The sequence below is a fragment of the Puntigrus tetrazona genome, unplaced genomic scaffold (assembly GCF_018831695.1).
Source record: "Puntigrus tetrazona isolate hp1 unplaced genomic scaffold, ASM1883169v1 S000000776, whole genome shotgun sequence".
Lineage (NCBI taxonomy): Eukaryota > Metazoa > Chordata > Actinopteri > Cypriniformes > Cyprinidae > Puntigrus > Puntigrus tetrazona.
This window is the reverse complement of record NW_025048382.1, coordinates 23,335-44,075: the sequence shown is the minus strand read 5'-3', so window position 1 is coordinate 44,075 and position 20,741 is coordinate 23,335. Positions and strand designations below refer to the sequence as shown.

The 20,741-nt window shown below is 40.6% G+C and overlaps 1 protein-coding gene across 1 annotated transcript; it reads left to right on the top strand.

Moving 5' to 3' along the window:
• Positions 1 to 3,417: 3,417 nt before the first annotated feature.
• Positions 3,418 to 13,441, top strand: LOC122335456 (membrane-associated guanylate kinase, WW and PDZ domain-containing protein 1-like). Its single transcript, XM_043233342.1, has 3 exons — positions 3,418 to 3,689; positions 8,116 to 8,232; positions 13,274 to 13,441. Exons 1-3 carry the CDS (start codon positions 3,455 to 3,457, stop codon positions 13,384 to 13,386), a joined length of 465 nt encoding a protein of 154 aa, XP_043089277.1. The 5' UTR covers positions 3,418 to 3,454; the 3' UTR covers positions 13,387 to 13,441.
• The last annotated feature ends 7,300 nt before the right edge of the window (positions 13,442 to 20,741 follow it).

Sequence of the window (20,741 nt, the reverse complement as noted above, 5' to 3'; positions counted from 1 at the left end):
GATCTCAGATATGTGGAGTCACACTGAGTAAGTGAACCTGTCTGTGAACGTCTGAAAGTGAACGCGAGCTTGATGACACGGCCAGACAGCGTTTCAAAGCACATTTCAGAAGTCTAGTCACCTCACCGGGTTCGTCATCATGAAGCTGGCGGAGCTAAAGAAGAGCGCTGCGCTGTGCTCTTCGGTGTTTCAACATGTGAAATCATGCCGGATAGAGAGGTGCTCCGGTGATAAGGAGTTAACCAGTAAACGGACAGGGTCAAAGTCTCAAGACATTTACCTGCTTCTCTTTCTTCTTCTTATACCCCAGTCATTGCATGCTGCAATCATTTTATTATCATACTACACAAGGACAGGAAACCCAGGCACATTTTCTGTTCGATGTCGCTAGGACACACTCATTCAGACAGATGTCTTTCACTAAACACTGCTGAAGCAGCAGCTGTAGCCTCTGCTAAGGATGGAGAACCACGTCTGTCTGCTTCAGAAACAGCTTTCCTTCACGAGGCACCTGTAATAAAGCTCTTTACTACGAGAAAGACCGATCAGGTTCAAGTTCAAAGTGCAGTGTTTCTTCAATGTGAACAGAAAATATAAGCTCCATTTTTTTAGGTTTCTTTGAAGAGTAGAAAGTACAGCAGAACAGCATTGAATGCGAAATCTCTTTCACATTATACAGGCATTTATCATCACGTTTGATCAATGCAAAGCATCCATCATCAAAGCAGCAGATAAAAGAATTCATTTCTATAAATAAATAAGTGAAAAGTTATACTGACTCCAAGCTTTTGAATGGTAGTGTATTTAGTTACCAGATTAGATCTTCCTAATCATTTTTTTTCTACTGAAAAATGCAGTTTTAAATAATCCTGAAGGTTTATTGATCAGCAAAGCAGCATATCGGGATGATTTTTGAAGGATGATGTGACACTGAAGACAATAAGGAACAGGTAACACACAGATGACAGCTGAGCTGAACGTGGAGAAATGTAGGACTAGTCTTTTAGTTAGTTATTAAATAAATGCTAGGTTATTGTGAGTTGTTGAATCGTTCACTCGACAGATCCATTCAACAGGAACAAAAGTCCTCCAACCACGTGTCATGAATTTAGGACTGGAGTCAAAGTTTTACTTAAAAGGTCTATTTCTGGAAAAAGAGTTTGGGATCTCAGGGAGTGACCGGGACTTCTGCTTTGGAATGCTTTCTATTGTTCATCATATTAACATGATGTAGTTTGAGGTCATACTTCATTGTGTGGGAAGTTCATGAAAGCAACAATGATTAACTGACCACAGATCTTTAAAGTAAAGAAAAGCAGTTCAAACTGTGTTGTGTAACAAGGTGATTCTTACACTACGGACACGTTTATGTTCTTTGGTCATATTTTTAAAAACACAAATCATTTTCACACAAATTCCTCTTTCTTTGTCAAACTATCAAAAATGTTATCTGCTAACTTTTAATGGGCCTGAACTGAGCGCTAATAAAAGTAAAAAAAAACATCATAGTATTTAATGCGAGACAACTATCATTACTACTCTTTGTACTAAATATATCTGCGACACAGCACTGATGTCATTTCCTCCACAGCACTGCACTGTCTCTTTAAAAGTGTGTGTGAAAGATTGTTTAGGTGGTTTCTATGGAAATGTTCAGTGACATCAGAGCACATTAAACTTTCATCAACAACTAAATATGTCAACTATATTAGTTTTTTATTTCTAATTTATAATACTTTTACTTTTTAAATCTATTTTTAAGAAGCACACTTGCACACACACACACACACACACATACTCACACAGACACACACACTTGCACACACACACTCGCACACACACACACGCACTCACACACACACTCACACACACACACACACACACACACACACACACACACACACACACACACAATCAATCAATCATTTTTATTTATATAGTGCTTTTAACAACACAGGTTGCATCAAAGCACTGAACAGTATGACGCAGAAGAATACAATTGTGTGTGTGTGTGTGTGTGTGTGTGTGTGTGTGCATCAGGATCTGGTGATTGGTCCACAGAGCTCATCTAGGTGTTCTGGTCTCTGATAAACATAATCTCTGGGTGCTGATCCACCATCTAGTGTGGATACAAACTGTGAAACAGATTAAGAAAGAGACAGGACTAATATTAGCGTAGATGCCATTCTTTTTACGATGTCACAAGTACATCGTATTGTAGGAGTAGTGTTCCCGGTTCCAGCTTATCTAATTAATGCAGCCTAAAAATCTTTTAACAGATTTGAATAATAAAAAGTATGTTGGGGTGTTATGTGTAGGTTAGGTTAAAAAGATGTGTCTTTAATCTAGATTTAAACTGGCAGAGTGTGTCTGCCTCCTGAACAGAGTTAGGGAGATTGTTCCAGAGTTTAGGTGCTAGATAGGAAAATGATCTGCCGCCCGCAGTTGATTTTGATATTCTAGATATTATCAGATGGCCAGAGTTTTGAGAACGCAGCGGACGGGCAGGACTATAATGTGATAAGAGCTCGCTCAAGTATTGAGGAGCTAAACCATTCAGCGCTTTATAGGTAATTTGATAGGGAGCCAGTGCAGTGTTGACAGAACCGGGCTAATATGATCATACTTCCTAGTTCTAGTAAGGACTCTAGCTGCTGCGTTTTGGACTAGCTGAAGTTTGTTTATCAAGCGTGTAGAACAACCACCCAATAAAGCATTACAATAATCTAACCTTGAGGTCATAAACTAATATAACACAAATTAATTTTTCTGCATTAGAGGTTGAAAGCATAACACACACACACACACACACACACACACACACACACACACACACACACACACACACTCACTCTCTCTCTCTCTCACACACACACACACACAGTCACACACACACTCACAGTCACACACACACACACACACACACACACACACACACACACACACACACACACACACACACACACACACACACACACACACACTCTCATACACTCACAGTCACACACACTCAGTTATAAATGAAGTCGGAGATGTGTGATATAAACTGCAATTGAAAGAAAACAAGTCAAGAATTTCCCGTATATGGGTTAAATTACAATTGTGGGATAAATTTTTTTTTATTCTTATTCAGTGGTGTAAATGGACTGGTTTTATTTGAGCATATCCTAAAAAAGTATGCTCTGTTCTGTCTTTAAAGGCTGCTGTAGACATAAAAGAGTATTCTGTTCACTCTGAACTTTCAAAAATAATAAATATAAAACAAAATGATTGAATAAATCTGACTGCGGTCTGTCTAATTGGTGCTCAACCTGATATTAACGAACACCTTCACTGCTGAGTTATTAATCTTCCACAGCTATATAACGATAAAGCGAGTGCGCTTTGGACCGAGAGCCGGTTATAGGCGTGACTAACGACAACTAGCGAGTTGTTCGGCGGTGTGTCTGCAGGGATGGAGCCGCGGGAGAGCGCGGTGTGGCGGGGCTCCTCGGGCCGGCTCCCGCTGCAGCTGAGCGGCGGAGCACAGAGCGGCCGCTTCGCCTGGGTCCGGCCGCCGAGGACCGGCGCTCGCTGGGACGTACTGCTGGAGGTGGAGGGTGTGAGCGTGTCCGGACTGACCCTCGGTGACCTGCTCGGTCTGCTGGAGCTCTGCGAGGATCCCGTCCGGATCAAGACCGCGCGAGCAGGTGACTCCCACCGCTTTACATCCGTACACAACAATACGAGAGACTTTCTTGTCATCGTGTCACTTTTTATCGAAAGTTGACCTAACTGATTTATGATGTGCTGTATTTGATCTCCTTCTGGAAATGGAAGTGTGACTGAATCAAGTCGAGTTCAGGGAGGAAAAAGCGTTGGTTCTAGACATGTTCAAAGTTTAATTATAAACTGTGTTTGCAGATATATACCTTACTTGAAAGACATTTCAATAAGTTTGAATTATTTTGTCACGCTTTAAAATATGATTGTTCTGATGTGTTATTAACATTACTGTAAGATTACAACACATTAATTGCAGTGTTTTTAGCTCTGTCAATCATTTACTCATCTTCATGTTTATTCCAGACAGCTGCTGCCATTGTTATTATTTTTCTTCATATGGAAGTCAGTTTGGAGCAACATGAAGAAGAAATGTTTATTTTGGGGGTCTCCTGAAGGTCTCTAGGACAGTTAAAGCACTGTGTTTAGCAGACGAGAACATCAGCTTCAGTGTGATTAAAACAACAGCTTTCATGAGTTTAAACTCACCAGGACGAGCCTTCATGACATTATTAGTCAGCCTTACATCATATCACACACCCTCGTGAACACACACACACACACACACACACACACACACACAGGAGCTGTGGCAGGACTGTGTTCATCTGTGGACAATCATTGAGCAGGTTATGTAACAGAGAACACTGCCTCATTATTCCACACCTCTCTCTCTCTCTCTCTCAGATCTCTGGGAACAGAGGCGCGTCTCTATCTATCTATCTATCTATCTATCTATCTATCTATCTATCTATCTATCTATCTATCTATCTGTCGATCTGTATGCCCGTCGTTATATTGCTCTATTGTTCTATTTATTTGTATATCTATCTCTCAAGTTTCATCAAAAATAGCTTAATTTGCGTTCTGAAGATGAACAAAGATCTTACAGGTTTGGGGTGGTTTTCACACACACACACACACACACACACACACACACACACACACACACACACACGCTTCTTTAACCCTTCACCTCCCTTCAAACACAACTGCAGGCACTTTTACGTCTCAAAACATTTCTCACAGTTTCACAGTCTGTGTGGGACTGAGATGAGTTCGTCACTGCTTGACCCCTGCCTCTGCTTGGCACATGAAGGTCTGGCTGCAGGAGATCTTGTGTTTTGAGTCTGGAAGTGCGAGACTGAAGAGGTGATGCAGCACAGCTCCTCAGGGGCCCGGATGGAGGGCCTCAGGGACGGTTGCTAGGTTCCAGTCTCCACACACATGCGCTCAGAAACCTGAAGCAGGTCTGAAGTGTTATTTTGAGAGGTTATGTGTACCATCATAACATCAAATCAAACGTTTCCATTCATCTTAAGAAAGGCGTTTCAGTTGGTAACAAGCATTGTTCAATACCGAAGCCACGTTTTCAAAACTCTTCACACACTCAGAGACACAGAAGTCTATGTGACCAAACTGTGAATCATTTCTCATTGCTTTCAGACGAAATGTATGCAATGACCACATTTTTCTAAATTCACAAACACTTTTGTCATTCATACTCACAACCTGAAAACACATTCAAATCACAATGATCACAAACTATCCATTTCTGCAGGAATTATATTCAAACAGAAAATCTGAGGAAATATTTAGTTTTTTTCTATTGCTATGTCTCTTTGTCCAGTCTCTAGTCAGAGTTTCAGATATTCAGTCAATTAACACGTTTCTAAAATGCTTACATTTTCTTTTTACACAAACAAGTGTTTACCCCCCCAAAAAAAGATCATGGATCGTTCTTATCATTTTTTACAAATGTTTAAACACAGCAGGTCAGAAATGAAGGCCTACTGTTCCAGACCTAAAATATAGTATAAAGCGTCTAGTCCTGCAGCTCAAAAGAATTGAGAAATATCTCTTTATAAAATAAAATACTGTAACAGCTGAGTAACAGATCACTGAAATATTTAAAAAATAGTTTATTCCTCCCTCACTTGATGGAATAGTCTTTTTTTTACCAACATAGAATAAAAAATACAATTTTGAATTGGTTTTGTGGATGAACAACACTGAATTAGAGAGAGAGAGAGAGAAAAATATGAAAGTTATGTATTTCATGCAATATAAAGCGTAAAAGGTAACTGACTTTATCTTAGATTTATGTTTTTCTTGCAATTGTGAATTTACAGTATTTCAAAACTCTGATAAAGTAACTGTAAGACATAAACTCACAATTACAATAACAGATATCTGAACCGTGAACAATTAGGGTTTTTCTTTTTTTTTTTTTATGTGATGGAAACAAGCCCAGTTTTTCTATTGTAATGACTCCTTCAGTTTTAGATGCTGTCATGTCTTGCCAAGAGTAAACACATTCAGCACCGTAAAATGGGTTTCAGTTGAAGGTAAAATGAAGATTACAAAACATACATATAGTCTGTTATATGCAGGTAGAACTGAAACATGTTAGAATTATATCAGTCTATGTGCTATGATTGAGTATATGTTTCTGTTGGATTGAAAACTAGATTTTGACCAAATCGCTCAATTTTGAATCAGGTTTGCTGTGTTTTGAACCATTTGGTCAAAATTCATGTCGGTAATCCAGTTTTGAAAATGTGGTTTCAGTACTGAACCATTCTTGTTAGCTACTGAAAAAAATGCCTGGCACAGGGGTTTAAGATGGACCTCTAGTGCATGTCTATATTTGAATACTACTATGTCATAGGCAGGTGACATCATCGGCCAAAAAGCTTTAAAGCACATGGAGTGCTAATGGCATCAACTTCTAAGCAAGTGCTGGCATAGATGCCGGAACTCAGCGAGGAGACATGGTTACATACGTAACCTGGAGATGTTCTTCTAAAACAGGAACCAAGGTTTCCTCCACATGTCCAAGGCATGTACGTCTCGGCGTGACCCTTTGATCATGTGAAACCCCTGGTCCTGAGCCATCACTGTAGGGTTCTCATGTAGAGCTGGCCAAGGGGTTTCACGCTGGACGGAACTGCCATCAGACCCAGCCATCTCTGAAACTGCTTGACAGTGAGTGAACGGCCTTCTCACACTCTCACGACTGAATTGAGAATCGACTCGACTCGAGCAGGAGACATTCGTGCCTGGTCGAATCCCACGTCAAGATAAGTGGTTCTCTGTACTGGAGAAAGCACACTTTTCTTGGCGTTCAGTCTTAACTTCATGGGGTGAGAGTGCAAGGCCGAATGGAAAAGCCTCCAATACTGGTAAGCCTCATGAACTTCCTGTGAGAGGGAAGGATGGAGATGTGGACATACAGGTTTTTTAGATCTATCGTGACAAACCAGTCCTTGGATTGATTCAAAATGCGACCTCAGGCCTCCATCCTTCCTTGGATGTAGAATTTGGATTCTCTTAGATGAAGAGGAACCACCTCGATGGCCTCCTCCCTTAAAGGAGTATCTACTTCCTGTTCCATCACCAGAGCCTACTCAGGGCTCATCAGAGTGGGGCAATGTGCAGGACCCACTGAGACACATTTGACAGTAGCCAATACTGCTAAGGGCAGCAGTCTCTCAAGACTGGCCTCTGGTGTTCCCACAGTGTCTAAGATGGCTGGTCTACTTCGCTGGAGACAGGAACCCTGGCAGGGCCGGCAGACGGATCTCCTGAGGGCACTGAGTGTGTACTGCGGTGTACACAGGGACCTGGCCTTTGAAGACCACACTGTAATCTAGCTTTTCATTCACAGAAATCTTTTTTATTTTCCCCTACAATCTGTTTTCTATTTTATCTTTTCTGAATTCTATTTTATGATTTATTGCAAACTTATCATCAAAAATGTTTTATTGAGTCGTTCCCCTTTAATTTCGAGGCCACGCCCCTCTCCTCATCAGAGAAGCGCTCGTCGAGCTGAGGGAGCATCATAAATAATTTTATTACAATATATTACTGTCTTCATTAGTTCTCTGTTTCAGGTATGGTTCTATTTGTCCATATGTCCATCAGTTTTGTAAACGCGTTCTTTCGCGAAATGGTCTGTTTTAAACTAAAAAGACAACAAAAGAGGATTTCTCGTGAGTGATTAGCAGGTTATACAGTACGGAGAGAAGAGAGGTCCTGTTCTGTGTTTGAGATGAGGCACGGATCTAACCTCATATGATCTAGCACCGTGTCCGCTTGGATCATTTCAGTACATTGATTACATTGTACATCAGCACACAGACAGCAGTTTCATTTCATTTCGCGGTAACCAAGGAAACGCTGCATCTCTGCTGCTCCATCAGCGCCACCTGCTGGCAGATATATATATATATATATGTCGCATGAAAGGAATTTTTTTCTTTTGCATGAATAAATAATAAGCCTTATAATATTCCATAAAACAGTAACTGTCTATTTTGCACTGATTAGTGTGTGTGTGTGTGTTTTCAGGTGGCAGACTGAAGAAGGACTTGAGTTATTTCTTGAGTCAGCGCTTTCAGAAGGGCTCAGCAGATCAGCGGCTGCAGGAGAGCATCAGAAACAACCTGCACCGCTACAGTGCTCCCTGTGAGTCCAGCACAACACCGAACACACACCACAGCCAGCGTTATGACCGACTGACACGCGGTAGTTCAGTGAGGTCGTCCACCAGGGGGCCTCAGCACACCTCCCTGAGAATCCTTCACATGATTTTTAATTGATCTAATCGCTGTCTTAGAAACTGCATGCAGTTCTCAATAAGTTGTTTGTGCAAGCAGCCGGCGAGTCTTCGTCATCTCTTCAGCATTTCACGGCTGTAAACAGCAGTATAGAGCAGCACAGAGGTGACCGGTGAGAAAAGTGTGTGAAAGCTGACTGTCGTTCCAGGAGCGCTGCGATTCGGAGCAGGCCGTGCGCAGATTAAAAAGCTTGTCCTGTTTGATTGCACGTTCTGCTGTGAGTCTGCTGCCATGTGACGCTAAATCCGGTAAACTGCTTCAATCCTCCGGGTTTGAGGATTATAATGATTCTCTGAATGTGATATATTGGAAAGGGACTCGGCTGTGTTCACAAGAAGAGACACTGCACATCTAATAAACACGAGAGTCTTCTACTGCACAGCCTGTTCATAGAGGAACATTTGACCGTTGTATGCATGGATTTTAGGTCTCTTAACCTCACTCCAAACCTAAACCTAGACATAATTATGGAGAATGTAAAAATAGGAATATCTCTGAATCCCACGAATAGCTCAATTATTATCTTGTTATTAACTGTTATATTGTTAACATTTTAAGCGGTCAATAAGTGACGCTTATTTGTTTTGAAGAGGAATGTTGAAACTAGAAGTGTATCTCATTTCTCCCTTTAGGATTATTCTTTCTTCAAGTTTGCAAACTGAGGAAGATTAATATGATTTTAGATTCTGGTTCTTCAGCTTTTCTTCATCTTCATCTTCAAGGCTTTGTATCATTCAGTGCCTAACAAAATGTGGCGTGAAATAAAATCCATGTGTTTTCTTCTGTGAGGTGAATATAACTGCCAGCTGTCCTTCTGACTGCCACGAGCAGCTCTGAGAAGAAAGTACACAGACACTTTGGGGGGATTTCTAGGCATTTCTTTAAAGAAAAATGTATTAATTATGACTTTCCACAACTTGTGAGATGAGCAGTAGCTCATTATCATTTAAAAAGTCATGCACTGAAACGGATCTCTGTGAACCGAGCGGTTTTTGACAAACTAAAAAAGAGTTTACATTACCATTTAGATTTTTTTTTTTTTTTTTTTTACGTTTCATAAGGAATAAGCAAAGGACGCAATGTGCTGTAGATGAGACAGAGGCTAAGGGAAAGATGTGAAACAATGATTTACTTTATTAATGAACTATTGAAACAAAATGTCAGATGACTTTGAGTCTCTAAACCTGTCCATTAATTTGTCAGATCTCTGGTAGAGAGTGTGATTTTAGACATATTTCAGTGATACACTGGGAATTCATATTAATCTTCTCATTTCTGAGCGACCTTGAAAGTGTATTATATCATTATGTATATACATTAAGACGTACATAGATATTTTATATAATATGAAGAAATGTTCAAATACTACTAAAATAATCTAAACTGTAAATAAGGCAACAGTAAATATTATTTACATTTCCTTCACTTTCTGCCCGACTGAAGAAAATACAACAGTTCACACAAAGGCAGTTTAAACCTGTGTTCAAAGCTGATTGGTGGCCTCTTTCTGTGCGTGTGCAGTGATTGGAGGATGCCATTCCATCTGGTTTGTTCTCTCTCTCTGATTGGCTGACTGTGAGTTTGAATCTGTCTTTGTTTGTATTTAAATGAGTATTCTTTATTTTAGCCCCGGTGAGAGTACGTGTGCCAAAACATGCTGGCAACAAAAAACCAATCGATTTTTACACGGACTCTTTCATTGCTCCACTGCACGTGTGCTTCTGCTTTAGTTAGTCTTCATCAAGTATTATGCTCGTTTTCGTTCACCTTGCCTTGTTAAGCGTTAAATCCAAACTAGTGTTGATAGTTGGGAGCTGGTGTCCATTCAGTTAAAATGCATATATTATGTCAAGAATAGTCAAATCAGCTTTATATAAATAATGAATTTGACAATACAGATCGCGTCAAATCAGCTTTACAGTATTAAATAGGAAGTGATATGTCAATAATGCAAAAGAAAGATAGTAAACACTCAATTTTCAGTACAATTTTCAGAACACAGGATCATAATGTGATAAGAGCTCGCTCAAGTATTGAGGAGATAAACCATTCAGGACCTTTTATGTAATTAGCAAGAATATAAAATCTATCCGATGTTTGATAGGGAGCCAGTACAGTATTGATATAACTGGCTAATAGGGTCATACTTACTAGTTCTAATATTCCAAAGGTTATTTAGATACAGTTTTGACATGGAGTTTGAAATTTCTAAGCGATGCTGAAGAATTAACAGAGCAGCCCTCAAGCCTTAGACAGTGTTCTAGATTATTACATGTGGGCTTTTAGGTCAGATAATTAACACCTGCAATTAACACTAAAAAAACAAAAGAGCAATGTGCTCTTTGAAGTTCAGCTGGTCATCAAAGATTATACCAAGATTTCTGACCAAAGTTGAGGGGGCAATTGTTGATGGACCTAACTGAACTGTAAAATAATTCTGTAGACCTGTGTAGGGTAGCAGGGAAGATAAGATCACTCTTTCCCAGGTCGAGCTGTGGTGATGTTCTTTCATCCATCGTGAGATGTCCTCCAGGAAGCCTGAGATCTGTGCAGCTAGAGTTGGATCATCTGGTTAAAGAGATAGAGTTGTGTGTCATCAGCTTAGCAGTGGTAGGAGAAGCCATCTGCTTGTATGATGGGACCCAGTGATGTAGTGTATATGGAGAAGGAACCCTGAGGAACCCCAGTGACCAGCTGATGTGCTGTTGAAGTTTACTTACAAAGCAGTCTTTCGTGGTAGAAGTGATCATTCTACCATACTTGTAACAAGGAATATAATTTACAGTTTATGCTAAAATGAGTTCACACAAGACTAGATAATGATCTGAGATATCATCACTTTGCTGCAGAATTTCAACACCATTAAGAGTATGATTTTGACTAGGAGTGGTTCAAAAAGAGCACATCTAGGATATGATCAGTGATCATGTAATGTACAAAAAGCGTGTCTAAAGTGTCTATGATTATATGTGAACACTAGAACTAATTGTGCTGTTGGTGCTCAAATGTCACTGGACAATCTGAAAAAGCGATGTTGAGCATTGTTTTTTCCTGTCTGAATAGACAGATGTATTTGCATTCGTGGTTTGCCTCGTTTTGGTGTCATCCAGCCTTATAAAATCATGCAAATGGAAAATGCACGCAGTCATTCTCGTAACTTAACACCAGTAAAACAAATCTGACACACATCTGATTGAATGCATGCATGAAGCTGAAGCTAGTCAGACCCATACTACAAGACTACAAAAAACTACTAAAAAATCACATAAACGTAGTCTTCAGGTTATCACTTTATAATCATGTCCAGTTGTAAGGCATTTAGAAGTGATCAGTTAATGATGAACCAATGACTTACAAAACGTAAGTGTTAGTAGATAATGGTACAACGATTTATAAGTGATTAATAATATTCTAACTAGTAACTATACAGGAAACATATTTAGTTAACTAACATTTTTTTATTTAAACGTAACTAAAATATATTGTTTGCAACCTCTTACATTGAAAAAATATATATCCTTTTACTAAGGATTATTTCATGATGCTATTTAAGATAACTTACAAGTATTTCTAAATCGTTAGCATATTACTTAATAAACATTTATGAACATATAGTTGTGTTTTTTAAATGCTTAGTTAATCATCATCTAATCACTTGTAAATTATCGATAACTTCATCTACAAAAAAATTGACATTTCACTTTTATTACAATTACAATTAATTAACAAATCATCATATTGCTTGTAAATTGCTAATTTTGTAAATTATTAGTTCATCATTAGCTAATCACTTATCAATGCCTTGCAGCTGAATTCTATTAGAACGTGTCACCAGTGTTTGCTCCTGTTTATTTTGTGAATCACTGCACACTAAAGCCCTCAAACGGAGTTAACTGAAGTCCAGGTGCCAGGTGCGGGCTTGACAGAGGAGCTGACGGCTCACAATAAGTCCTAACTGGTCATTTTTGACGCTTGGGTGCTATGTTTTCTTCAGAACACTCTGCAGAACACTTCACCCTCGTGATGTGTATGTTCATGATGCTAAAGCTTGAGGAAAGTCGCCTGCTGTTGAAAAGGCAAGAGTGAGCAACTTTCATCCGTGTACAAACTGGCCCTTTAAGAGCCGGTGGTTTGTGATCTGGATGCGTTTCCCGCTCGTGCAGCAGGATGGAGGACAAGATGGAGGCACACACACACACACATGTGTAATGGAGCTGCTGTGTGGATGGACGGGGCTGTGGAGTCCAGTGGTTTTGCATATGTAAAGAATAAAGCACAATAGGCTGATCGGTGGGGGAGGATGCGCTTGGAGCACAGACAGTGTCCCAAAACACCAAACTGACTGCATCTTTAGGGCATCTTTCAGCCGAATATTACATGTTGAGGCAGGGACTGTCCGAGAACATGCTTATATTCTCAGAAACTGCTGCTGGAAAGAGCAGCATGGATGTGAGGTTTTTCTAGGCTTTTTCTAGAGCGAGTTCAGAGCTTTGTTTGGCTCCTCCAGCGCAGCGCTGCAGAACTGAGTCTCTGCTCGACGACTCTTCACACGAGCCAGGCTTTGTGCTCCTTTGTTGCGTTCCCCGCCCCCTGCACTCCTGCGGGCCGAGTCGCTCTCACGGAGCAGCTAACAGGTGCTGCTTCCTCCAGAGGTTCCCCCTCCACAGATGGCTATTGTTATGGTGTGCAGTAAATGCTGCCGCCGCGTAACCCAGAATCTCCTGCTCTCTCTCTCTCTCTCTCTCTCTCGCTCTGCTTGCTCTCTCCCAGCTGCTGTTTCCTGCTAAAGGAGTTTTATCCCTGATCCCTCTCTCTCTGCCCTCCCCCCGTTCTCTCTCTCTCTCTCTCTCTCTCCTCCCCCATCTGCTCCTGCGCTCCTCATTCTCCAGATCCCGTGCCGTACTCAGCTCTCCGGATCCGCTGTGTCTCTGTCGGCCTCACGCTCGCTTCTCCTGCGTTATCAGACCCTTCTCTTCAGCCGCAGACACAAAGGAAGGATTAGCTCTCGAACGCACGGGAGGGAGCATCGGTGGAAGGGGCCGTGTTCTCGCTTGACATCCAGGCAAGTGTGGGTTTATTTTTGGCCATGCACGGACGTGTGCGCCGTTGTGAATGGCACAGATTGGTGGCGGATGGCTTAGCTAGCTCTGATCAGAAGCTGCTCCGAGAGCGCATCCCGGGATCGGCTTAGAGTCTGTTAATGGAGCGCTAATGGCTGTGCTAGTTTGAGATCACGGTGTGGATGTTTAGAAATGGCTGTGCTGCTTGATCTAGAGCGGTGCTAGCGGTGGATCTGCTTTGAAGGGGACAGCGCCGTGCTGATTTACAGAGCAGATGTGATCTGGCTGGTAAAAGCCATTTTGATGGATCAGACTGACGCTGCTGGCTTGTTGTTGTTGTTGACGGTACCTGCACTGATTTAAGGTAACGGTGATGCTAGTGGCTCAAATTCAGCTTTTATCTGCAAAACCTATCGACTTGATGAAATGCATGTGATTGAGGGTTATTATATTTTGACATGACACGTCCAAAATGCAGCTGTCAAGCCGGTCATCAAAAAAGCCTATTGGTCGGCCGTCGGTGAAGATGTTTGGGTGCATCCAGCTATTGCTGTTGTCCTTCTGACTGTATGGACACAGAATCTGGCGTTTCAGTTTAGCAAAGGCTCTGCTAGCCACTAGGTTCAGTGTGTATCTATCTCTAAGCATCGTAGGCATGTTTGATCGAATCAGGGTTACGTGTTAAATGTCAGAGGTACAGTCTGCAGATACGATCTGATAACATCAGGGAGGTGTTTCGCTGTCCTCGTGTATCTGAACGGCCCCTTCAGTACTGTGTTGTAAAGCCACGGAGTGAAATAAAGCTGATGTACAGTGAAAACCCAACGGGTGAAGCCTACAGGTCATTGGCCCAGCCTCAAGTGACCAGCAGAGGGAGCTGGTCTCTGACGCGTCCGCTAGTGCTCGCGCCTCTCTGCTAGCTACTAGCGCATGCTACTATCATGATAGGAAAACCTTTTTGGATTGCTCAGTTGAGTGGCGAGTTGTAAGTTACTTTAGAATAATAAATGTGATAAATTTGGAGTGCCTTATTATGATTATACCACACTCCATCATGGAATTGTGTTTTGGTTTAGTGTGGAGGTAGTTCATGATGTGGCGAAAATAACCCTAACCTTAAATTAGTTCCAGAAACTGCTGTGGGGAGATTGTGTTGAGATGGTAATAAACAGATTTCAGTATGTGCGTCAAAGCATATCTGCATGAAAGTTATCAGAGATGGAAACGGCCTGTGCTGTGCTCTATTATAAATATAGTCACGGCTGAACATTCTAACAAGATAAGATAAAAAAAAAAAACAGAATGACATGATGAACAGGAGTTTCATTTCATAGTAGCAAGATTGGAATACCGTTCTGTTTTAATCAGATTTAATCAGATCTTTAACATTTTAACAGTTAAAGAGTTGACTGTTGCATTGAAAAGCTAATAAAAAATACTATCTCATAATTAGAATAAGGTGGTGTGAGTGAGCATGTGTACATATATTTCTTTATTCTTATTTTAAATGTTGCCATATTTCGCTTAGTAGGATGCAAAGTATTGTTTATGCGTATTCTTCATCTTCATATTATTTCACATTTACTGTGACTAACACCAGGCCGGTGAAGTCGTGAGAGTTCATACATTATAAATCTTATTTCTTTGTTATTGATGTTTCTGTCTGGCAGTATTATCATTATTATTATTGGTGTTTTGTTGCTAAACTGTGGACGGAATAGGTTTATTTGTGTTCAGACAGCATTTTTGTGCGTGTGTATTGAGATATTGCTTAGTGTTTTCAACATATTCAAGTATCAATCGATAGGAGCGTCTCAGTGCTCGTGACACATGAGAGATGAATCTGGTGGAAAGTGATATCTCAGATGAAGACGGGCGAACCTCAGGTTCAATATTTTGACATGGCTTTATCCAGGCAGCGATGAGGAGAAACTTGAGTCCAATATCTTCCTTTTTCAGCTCATATAGGACAGATGGCTCTTCATTCTCTGCTTTCAATCTCTCTCTCTCTCTCTCTTTTTCTCTCTCTCTCTCACACACACACACACACACACACACACACACACAAGAGCTTATCCAATTCATCTGGGCATTGTGGACGGCCCGGTGCTGCACAGAGACTCTTTTGAGAGCGGGCAGCTGCAGCACACTGAGAGATCCGCCAATCTTATGGCACGAGAGACAAACAGGGCAATAAGAGGAAGAGGGCCAGGAGTCGGTGGAGCGGGGCGGGGCTTGTAAAGAGGGCGGGGCTTCAGCCGAGGCACAAGCGCTGGAGGTCAGGGCCAGATGCTCTCTAAACAAAAGAGTGTTTCTCAGGAAGCGACGCTGGGAAGCGTGGCCTTCGCCATTGTTTGTGTGTGTGTGTGTGTGTGTGTGTGTGAGTGAGGTCTTGAGGACTCCTCTGCTTTAATGACTCATACTCCCTCTTTTTACCCGTCTCATCTCTGATGTGTTTTCTGCATGCACACGTGTATGTTGTTCTTGAGAACTCAGTTTAACTCACTTTACGTAACTTGCTCATAGGCTTCTTTTCATCTCTGCTTTCTGCGGGTTATATCATTATGTCAGTAGCTGTTGAATTATTCACTCAACCAATTAATTTAGGAAAGAAAATAAACTACAGTGACATGCAGGGGCCGGTTCTTTAGCTTTGTTTGCATTTCTTTTCATTCATGTTGTGAAGGCTGTGTCAGTCAGCGCGTGTGTGTGTGCGCGTGTGTGTGTGTGTGTGTTCAGAGTTCCTGGCGTCACAGTGCAGAAAACAAAGCAGTTGAAATGCGGTGTCGTTTGTTTTATACCCAGATAACCGTTAGTTCCAGTTAGTGCCTGCGATGATGAAGACAAAAGCTCAATATACAGTTATTGTTGTTGGTTTGAGTGTGTACGGGTCTAAGAGACCTCACATTTTGATGTAATACTGATCATAATATATTTAAAATGATTAACACTATGACCCATGAAACCAGCCCAAAGCTGAAAACATTTCAACTCAACACTTTAATACATGTTAACCTTAACATTTATAATCGTCTAATAAAATCAACGTGCATCTGTTCCTAACCACAGCGCTTACAAAACCTTACGAGGTCATGGGATAGTGGGAAAGATTTTATATGAGGGTTAATTGTTTTTAGGGTCTGGGCTTTGATTTGATGAAGTCTTCTGATGTCATTTAAGGGTGGGTTAAGGTGTAATGGATGGGTCAACACAGTGAATATTTTTAATTAATTACAGATTCAATTACATATAGGTGTTTTTAGAGATATAAGTACAATGCATAAAATATTTCTGTACACAATAAGTGCATTGTAGCAAATGTAAGAACACAGTGGTTACATAAATACTGCCCTAAAGCAGTATTAAACTTTCATTGTTCAGATGCTGGATCAGTGAAGACTGTATGTCATGTGATCTGTAGATGCATGTAGTTCAGAGGTCATCGTCAGGGCCGGAGGTCACTCTGAACTGATCTCATTAATACCTGAAAAGAGGGACGAATCACGCTTCTGTCTAAAAATAGCCGTGCCTCATTTCATTGGACTTTTTTTGAGAGGTGGGGGTTTAGTGTGCGATGATGTGACTCATTTTAAAGGATGTTTTGTCTCAGCTGTGTGTGTGTGTGTGTGTGTGTGTGTAAGATCACGACAGCTCTGTGTCTGTAATGTAAGGCCCTCGGATGATGCGTTTAACCGAAGGACTTCAGTAGAGAGCGTCATGATGTTTTCAGCGTCCGTATTCCTGCTGTCATGTCTGTTGTCTTCAAATCAACGGCAGCGTGCTAAAAAGCATCCAGTGGTCAGCATACGTCACAACAATACTGAAGGCAGATTTCAGTCAGGTATAAAATATCAGTGTTCTTCACTTCAGGCCTAATAAATGTCTATTTATTTGAGCGACATGATGATGACTGTAACAAGAGCACTTGAGTCACTGACTGGGGATCAGATGTTGAAGTGTTTGATGTTTATTTTCATGTAGTCTTTGTCCCGGCCCGCACTGGATATGCTCTTTATTGAGCGGCTGTTGATCTTACGCTGGATTCAGACACACCGTGGTATAATCAGAGAGCACTTTAGAAAGCGTTTGTGTTATCACTGAAAAGAAGGGATTGAAAGACAACTGAATTGTCTTTGTGTAAAGGGCAGCATGGCCGTGTTTATATGCGCACCAGCAGAAATACTTCAAATAAATAATAAATGAATACAGACATTACTACAAAGCTCTGTCATATGAGATGTTTGTGGCCGTACAAGGAGCAGTATTGTGGTGATGTGTGCGTTCACGTGTTTTCTTCTGCTCTCTAATTCCATCTCTTTCTGTCAGAATACTGTAAATAATGAACAGACTGCATTCTGCTGTCTTCTCAGCTGTTGGCTCTGTTATTAGTTTTCATTGTTGTGTGTGTGTGTGTGTGTGTGTGTGTGTGTGTGTGTGAGTGTGTGTGTGTGTGAGTGTGAGTAAGGGGTCGACCGATTATCCTTCTGGCCGATTATCGGTGCCGATATTAAGCATTTTTATGATTAACAGGTATCGGTCATTTTAAAAAAAATGACTTGCCTATTAAAATAACAACGTTTTGTTTAGCTCACACAGAAGCTCTGTACCTAAAGGTGCTTCAGTGATCACGCGGCAGACGTCGCTAAAATCACAATCCATGAAAAAGTTGTAAAACACCTCGATATTATCTATTTGTGGCATCCGCGATGAGGAAAACACAGGCTGAAACGTGGAATCCAGTCATATTAAATGAATTAAATGAATGTTTTATGCCTTCATTTGCACTGCACTGTAAATTAAAACTAACGGAAATTATTGAGATTAAGATACTGTCATATAGGCCAAAAATTAGGATGATAAAAATTTTATATGAGATTGAACCAAGTGTGCCTACAACCGGCTATCAGTGTGATAGTTTCATTAAAATAGATGCAGTCTTCATAAAGGTCCCATGTCATACACTGTTTTATTTTAGGTGTTGATGTCCTTAGGAATATATATCTCAATATGTTTTTAAAACTCCTTTTTCAGTAGCATTATATACACTGTGCTTTTTAAGTTAATCAATCGATGTGCATGAAATGATGAACTGAATCAGTTTAAAATATAGATTATCGGTCTAGTTGGTCTTTAATAATTGGTATCGGTGTGTGTGAGTGTGAGTGTGAGAGAGTGTGTGTGTGTGTGTGTGGAGTGTGAGTGCGAGTGCGTGTGTGAGGTGTGAGTGTGTGTGTGTGTGTGTGTGTGTGAGAGTGTGTATGGGTGTAAGAGTCTTTAGTTCTCTTGTTTTGGGGACAGGGCTGTTTGTCTCACTGTAGAAGCTCCAGTCAGTGATCTGTGTTAAGGGTTTTGTAATCAGTAAACACATTTTGTAAACTTTTTCCGTCATTTGAACACTTTTGGCACAGATGATCCTATAATTTGACCTGGTGACAGAGATCTGTCCTCTTGTCAGCGTATTTAATATTTGAACCTAATATTTAAGTTCATTAAAGCCAACAGTTTTCGTTGCACAGAAATACGTTTATTGTTCAGTGAGATAATGCTAGAGTTATATCAGGCTGTCTAAGAAGCTGTGGAAGCAGACCGCGAGCAGCTCCGCCGTTAACCAAACCGCTCGTGTTCAGCTTAAACCTCATTTAATCAGCATGCTACCATCTGAAGGAGACCTGAGCTAGTCTACTATAGCCTACTCAAAAAATCATCATATTATGTTTTGTAGTTTTAATATTTGATGATGATGATAATAGCATATTTTATTTAACAACAATGCGATACAGTATTCACGTTGTAATGAATCTGCGACTCATGTACTGATAAAGCTTTAAAAATGAGAGTGCATTCAATTTATCTTTTGAATAAATCAGTATTTAGGACAGAATATGAGCTTCATTGTCACCGAGCCAAGCGTCTATTGTATTAAAGATGTAAAATGCGAACGTGAACTGACACTGGGAGTGTGTGTGGTGAACAGACACACACGCACACACACACACACACACACACACACACACACACACACGCGGGTTAAGAGCGGCAGATGATGTCGGGCTGTGTTTGGACACACAATGCTCTGCAGTGACAGCAGGCAGACGCAGGGTTCAGATATCAGCTCTGTTTATTCACTCTTTCTTCCACTATATCTTCTCAACTCTCCTCTTTAGTTCCTTTAGTTTATGCCCTGGTTTTATAGCCTAGAAAAATATGCTGTTCTTCACAATGTAGTTCTTTCACGTGGAGATTAATCAGATGTGTGTGTGTTTTAGTGATAATTAAACTGATCACTGACCCTAGATCTCAGGTTAAGTGTCCTAGCATGAGCGCAGGGATCTTGAGCTCTTCAAGGAGGCTGCTTGCATCTGGATAAAAAACTACAGCTGAGAATATCACTGCTCACTCCATGTGAGTACTTGTTTTGACTTTACAGTATAGGGTCAGGTGTCTTCACATATGATAATAATAATAATAATTCATTACAGTTATATAGCACTACATGTACAGTCAAAGCACATTTACATTCATATATTGTAAAAGCGCTAGTGAGAGTTTAGACTAGACTGAGGTCCACAGGTGTGTACACATGCGCTGTGTGAGTAAGTTAGACGCTCATTTTCAGAAGCGACACAGCTGTTAAAGCAACCCTGCTTAACCTTAACCTCACCGCTTAAGATTTTCTGTTCAAACTGAAAACATACATCTAGGCTAGCTGCTCCACTAAAGTGAACTAAAGCCAAAATGACCTCATTTGTAAAAAAAACCCCAAAACTAAAGAAGTGATAACATATAGCTGCAAGCAGCGATGACAGGCCCAGGCCTCGCACATTATTCTTTCTCCATAGGAAATGTCAGAAGAATAGAAATGTATTTTAGGAGCACATGGGATTATAGGATTTTGTGTCCCGTCCATCACTGAGAGGTTTAGAAACATCATACAAAAATCGATATGCCACCTCCTAAAATACATACTCTGGTCAGTCGTGAGACTTGAAATGTAAAAATTCACATGGAATTAATAGAACAGAATTGATCATACCCACCATTTCTTTCCAGAAATCCAAAAACTGTTAGCAATTTAGCATCTTTGATATGTTTGAATCGACAAAGTTGGGTGAATGTAAATGATTGTCCTAGGATGTTGTACTGAAAAAATAAAATAAAATAAAATCATGCGCACAAAGAACAGTGTATCAAAACTTTGTTACGCTTCACCATATGATGTCATTTTAACGTATGAACTGTGAGCGGCTGAGATACATGCCTGTGCCAATGTAAAGAAAAGCGTTATCACGCTCAGGGT

Excerpts from the sequence above, each read along its gene's own strand:
- LOC122335456 (XM_043233342.1), top strand. The coding sequence starts at position 3,455 with ATGGAGCCGCGGGAGAGCGCGGTGTGGCGGGGCTCCTCGGGCCGGCTC. Across the intron at positions 3,690-8,115 it reads GATCAAGACCGCGCGAGCAG|GTGGCAGACTGAAGAAGGAC; the intron begins GTGACTCCCACC and ends GTGTGTTTTCAG. Across the intron at positions 8,233-13,273 it reads GCACCGCTACAGTGCTCCCT|ATCCCGTGCCGTACTCAGCT; the intron begins GTGAGTCCAGCA and ends CTCATTCTCCAG.